The 6,042-nt window shown below is 33.8% G+C and overlaps 1 protein-coding gene across 1 annotated transcript in view; it reads right to left on the bottom strand.

The window, feature by feature from the left end:
- Nucleotides 1-696: 696 nt before the first annotated feature.
- LOC100368642 (uncharacterized) overlaps nt 697-6,042 on the bottom strand; it is a 31,032-nt gene continuing 25,686 nt past the window's right edge. Inside the window, exon 6 of the mRNA XM_002737990.4 lies at nt 697-4,022. Within this exon, the coding sequence (XP_002738036.1) occupies nt 3,636-4,022 (387 nt within the window). The 3' untranslated portion in view covers nt 697-3,635. The remainder of the gene's footprint in view (nt 4,023-6,042) is intronic.

Below are 6,042 nucleotides of genomic sequence, written 5' to 3'. Positions count from 1 at the left end.
AACTAAGTGTGTGCCTAGGAAGGACATATACATTGTACAATTAAATTGTGAGGGCGCAAAAAGAACTCTTTCCAAAGAATGCAAATTATGTTCATTAGTTCAGAATCATTACTAGTGAAACTTGTTTACAGCTCTTTCAACATCAGTGTCCACATTGCAGCCTTGACTTAGATAAAGTCTGTTGAATACACCAAACATGTAAACGTCAATGCATACTCAAGTGACTTAGCTGTGAAAGGATTACTTACAACATAAACTTGCAAATACCATCAACTACTGAAACTCTTTAAGTTTTGAAATTAATGGCTTTTACAAATATTCATTGCGAGTTTTAATCATAGGTTAATCAACAGTATGTTTACATAAGTTCAGTTATCTCAAAAATCTATTGGTGCTACAGTGGTAACACTTTTGTTGTAGATGTAAACCACATGGTTAAATCATGGACCTACCATGGTTAGATTACAATGTATCAACATGATGGGAACTATCTGGACTGAAATGCGGACACTGTTGCTGAAAAAGCTGTAGTATAGCCAAGCTTTAATACCCTTACCCATTTATGATGATATAACAAGCTAACAGACCAACTATGAAGTGCTATACACAAGAAATATGCCGCACATTACAGATCAAGAGTGTATGAAATATTTACACTTGCTTCTCTCACACACAACAAAATGAAAATGTTCTACATAGCGCACCACAGATATTTTTATTGTAACTTTAACCCCAATAAAAGTTTAATACAACAGGATGTGGTTAAGAAAGAAAAAATACCACAACTGTAAATTTTTTTCGCATTTCGCTAGTGTAAAAAATAATTTAATCAATGTTGACGAAATATTAAAAAAGCCTAGTTTTAAATTATCATTTTCCTTCAAATTACATGCAGAGATACTATAATAGTGCTTAACCTTACATGGTAAATGTAATGCTGAACAGATGAAAAGAAACCAGTTGTCACATATGAACATTATCAATTACAGTTATAGAATTGCCAACAACAAAATGTTTTTGTAAACAAAATGATGAATTTTAACAGTTACATGTACAGCCAAAGTAAGGAAAATTATTTGTTAAGCCACCTTTAAAATGACAAAATAACACCCACTTTAACAAATACAATGATCCTTTTATTCCAGTGTGATACAGTACAAAAATGTATGTGAACTGACAATTGTGATTTATCTCATTTTCTAAAACCTACACTGGTGAAAAAAATGAATTTTGTATATTTAAATCTTGCAAATAAAATAAAATCTAAAAAGTTTCAATGGGAATCTTACACAATGGTAGCCACATTGACAACATCAAATACCCTTTGGGGCATTTGGCAAATGGCTATCAATGTGTTAAACTCCTTTCACAGAATTATGAAGTCATAAGATCCAATTTTCATCCTAAACTGGTAAAGTGTTTACAGTTGAAATATAAACAGCACCCCCTCATAGGCCAAAGGTTATACAATACTGAGAGGCAACTATTTCAAGAAATATTCAACATAACTAACATAGAAGTAATTGGAGGATTGTCTAAACTCATTACTAAGATAAAAATAACACATTCAAAACTAATAATATCAAACAAATATGGGAAATAGGATACTCCAGTCCCAGTTTAATATTCTGCATGTAGAAAATCTTCATTGAATATACAAATGCCTCATTTTAATTTTTTTTTTCTTTTCACAACATATCTTATTAAAAGTCAAAAATAAAAACAAATAAAGTGAATGCAAAGGAATGATTAGTGCAAACAAACAAGTTAGACTTGTACTCTGAATTTTTTTCCCCAAAGAAATTAAAAATCAAGATGCAATACCTGTCTGTCAGTTGTAATGTGAGAATCCACAGAAAAAATACATGCAAAATACTTAGTTCTGAATTCAAAGAAGGATTCAGATTAAATGAACTGCTCAAAACAAAATGTGTCACATTTCATATACTGGATCATTTTATGCATTCAGATTTACTACACTTCATATTACAAGAGATACCACCATACTGAATCAGTGACAGGAAAACACTCCAGTTTTTGAGTCTAGTGGTTTTCAGATACAATAGAACAAATCTGGCAAGAGCCTGAGGCTAACCTAACTATAATGAATATGTAAATGTTAAAAAATATATTTAATATAATATAACAACCAATTCTAGACTTCAGTTGTGTTGACTTCTCATCTGCATAGTTTTATGTCTAACAATTTAATTTCACAGTGCCTGGTAAATTCTTGAAGAATACACACGAAAGCACTTGTAGTATTTACCCAGAAACTGATTTATAGACCAAACCAATATGCAACACCGAACATTCATTTGACCTGGGTTGACCTTTAACACTGGGTTCACAAGTGAAAAGTTTATAAATGCAGTGAAGATAGATCGATGTTACGTCGTATAAACAGTCCTGAGTTTATTAAAAACATATTGAATGTTTTAAATAAATGTGGTAATAAATTACAGGCACTTTTGGTTGTTAAAAATCATCATAAATTTAGCTACATCATAAAGACAATTCCAAATAGTTGACTCCACTTACACACTGACACTATTTAATATTTTGGTTTTTGTTTGGGAAAAATTACCATTCATTAAAGCTCAAAACCAAGTAAATTTATGTTAATGCAAGTTGTATTCATTGAATATTGCAATTGCTACAAAACTTTACTGAAAATACAAACAAATACAAACGATTTTATTTTTCTAGAAGGTTCTTTTTATGCTACCATAGCATAAACCTGTATTTACAATAAATGTTTTTTTTGAAGTCTGATTTAAACTTTAATTCTAAGTATCACTATGATGCAAACTATAAACTTGTTTATAATGCAGAGAAAGTGAATTAATAAGCTAACTATTGCTTGGCATCAACTTTCAGAACAATAAAAACATCTAGTCTCCAAGTGTTGTCAACAAACCTGAAACTTTGCAAGTTGACAAAAAAACAAAAACAATTATTATTACCCTTATGCCCATAAGTGAAGGATAATGTCAATCTATTAATTTAAATCATAATGTAATATATTTAGACAAAATCAAATCCTATTACTTGTAGTCTTCACAACAAATGTCTGCACAAGTCATATACTACTGTAGTTGAAGCCTCCAATGTTACGATCAAGGATTATTGTGATTAGTTTTTTCTCCAAAATGTTAACTTAATCTGTAAAATCAAATAATGGTCATAATGTTAGGGTCAGAATACAACATTTCCTTATTATTTATAAATTACAGTTAATTTTATTACAAGTTTTGTGATAGGCTAGTTTTATCAGAATGTGTGCTCTGATTGCAATTACACATATACAGCATGCTACTGTGAAAGGACACACCTATGTCCTAAGAGAATGCAACATTTGATGCTTTTAAATTATACGACACAATAATGTTTTATGTATTAGTACAATACAGCTGTATTACCAGTATTTCATTTGACAGATATCTTTACCTTATACCCACATCAACAAAAAATGTTACGCCAGATGAGTGAGGAGATTTCAAAATTGGAAAAGTGATGAAACAAAATTCAAAAATTTTGATTTCCCCATAATTTATTAGTATATAGCTGTGGCGAAAAATAGTGCATGAACATCCTATGAGATGTGCCCTCACCCGCCTGAAGTAACTTGTACATTACAAGTGCGTATCTTCCACATCATCAAAGTTTAGCTCCTCTGGTGTAAAATTATCATAAGGTACAATTTCAGTATCATCTACAGCACTGTGTAGCATAGGCTGAGCTCCGTTCACCTTTTCTGTCATGGCTGGATTATCAATTCCACCAGCTTCTGTGTCTCGCGCATGAAGATAATGCTGGCCTTCATGGCGTTGTCTAGCACATAAAATATATACCAAACCAACAATAATAATAATAAGGCATATGCAAGCTATCACTATTAGTGCTATAAATAGGGCTGCATTTTTGCTAAAGTAAGATTCATCATCACCAGTTGCTTTTACAGGATCGACTCTTTTCTCAGGAGGTAAACCTTCCCTGATTGATGATATTCTGACTCCAAGCTGACGAAAAAAACACAGAATTATGAAAAATTAACAAAAAGGAAATTCACTCAGAAATCATCACTAATGCATGCACCCCAACCCTGACAGAGTTAGAAATATTCACATAAAGAACGACTCTGAAGATAGATTTAGCATATAAACATTGTGAAACTGATACTGTGTGGATAAATAGGATCTCAAATTCCTGACCCTACAATATCAGACTTATTAAACTCTTGATGTAATTTTAGTTTGTTTTTGAACAAATAAGGATAACAACTCTTATTTAAATCTTATATTACAGGGACTGCACTAAGGAAAGATCCCCTGTATACTCGTGTACATGCAAGAATTTTAAATTTCAGGAAAAATAAATGTCTACTATATAAAATCATTAATGTTTTACACCACATGAAATTGAAATGATTACTGTAAAATACTTTAAATTGTTTTAGCTGGAATTACCATGTAAACTCTAAAACTTCGACGAGTTTTAAATATTCTTGTTTTTTTCTGAAAGTCAAATTTTTTAGAGTTACGAAACAACCCAAAAATTATAAAGTGAACACAATTTTGGAGGGAATATTGGTCATTTTGGAATAACATGGGAAACTTTTGGGGTTTTTTAAAAAGTGGAATAAACAACGATAGTACGGACAAATTTGTCTGAAATAACGCACAGTAAGTGTTCAGCTAGGTCACGACCTACATGACCTAATTTGCACAAGAGTGAAATAAAAACAAGCAGGTATAAATAAAATTTACTAAATTATAGACATGTTGGACGATCAATAAAATTTGTAAATGTTCTTTTTTACAGTAGTCTTACAGTTATTGATAGAGTGCCACTGTCGTTACAGTATCTGCAGTTATTGTGTTAATAAATAAATAAAACTTTTATTGTTGGTAGGAATTCATAATGATGTAAATCATTGAAAATATTTTATTCAAAACAATAAACTTTGATTGTAATGGTATCTCTTTTTGGAGGATGTGGTGGCCCTGAAACGGGCAGTTTGATTTGTGCAGCAAAATATACTGCGGAAGTCATTACTGGATGTCAGTGAACCCCTCGAACCAAGGCTCTAAGTCATCATCAGTGCCATCCAAGATGTCGGCAAGGATGTCGGTGACAGCATGTACGTTGTGTTGGGTCCTACTACTAGACGTGCGGACACGCTTGGGACTGTCTGGGCACGCGTGGGGGGCGACTTGTCGGAATGCCTGGGCGTCGATCATAAAAAGTGTTGATAGCTGCTCGAATTCGCCAATTTTGAGCATAAACGAATATTATACATATCCCGCTGCCCTGTTCGCCCTTGCGTGTGTGTGCGTGTGTGTGTTCACCGTTGCATGTGCGTGCTATGCAGACAGTTACACGTGTATGCGTATGCGGACAGTTACACGCGTATGCGTATGCGGACAGTTCCACGCGTATGCGTATAGTAACACGCGTATGCGTATGCGAACAGTTCCACGCGTATGCGTATGCGAACAGTTCCACGCGTATGCGTATGCGAACAGTTCCACGCGTATGCGTATGCGAACAGTTCCACGCGTATGCGTATGCGAACAGTTCCACGCGTATGCGGACAGTTACACGCGTATGCGTATGCGGACAGTTACACGCGTATGCGTATGCGGACAGTTACACGCGTATGCGTATCTAGTAGTAGGACCAAATGTGTGTGAGGTGTAGTCTACTCTCTAAATGATTGTCATTGGACGGGTTAGGGATGTTCGAGTGAATGTGTACCACTCCGTCCCAAATGTGTGAGACTGGTATTACCGGTCTTTTGGAAAATCACTGCGGTGAAATTGTGATTTTGCCGGTGTTAAAGTTGAGAGCTTGCAAGCTTAGTTTTCTATTTATTTACTAAATCTTACTTATTCCACACAGAGTGTTTAAACAAGCAGCCTGTCGGCTGAGATAGTTCCGCTGTTAACAATACACATTTCAATTAAAGGACTGAAGATATCATTAGAAAATGAACAATATGTATATTATCAAACAATCGGACTTGCTGTTTTCAACAAG

The sequence above is a fragment of the Saccoglossus kowalevskii genome, chromosome 3 (assembly GCF_978046115.1).
Source record: "Saccoglossus kowalevskii chromosome 3, keSacKowa6.1, whole genome shotgun sequence".
Taxonomy (NCBI): Eukaryota; Metazoa; Hemichordata; class Enteropneusta; family Harrimaniidae; genus Saccoglossus; species Saccoglossus kowalevskii.
The sequence above is the reverse complement of the archived record's forward strand: the minus strand, read 5'-3'. Positions and strand labels throughout refer to the sequence as shown.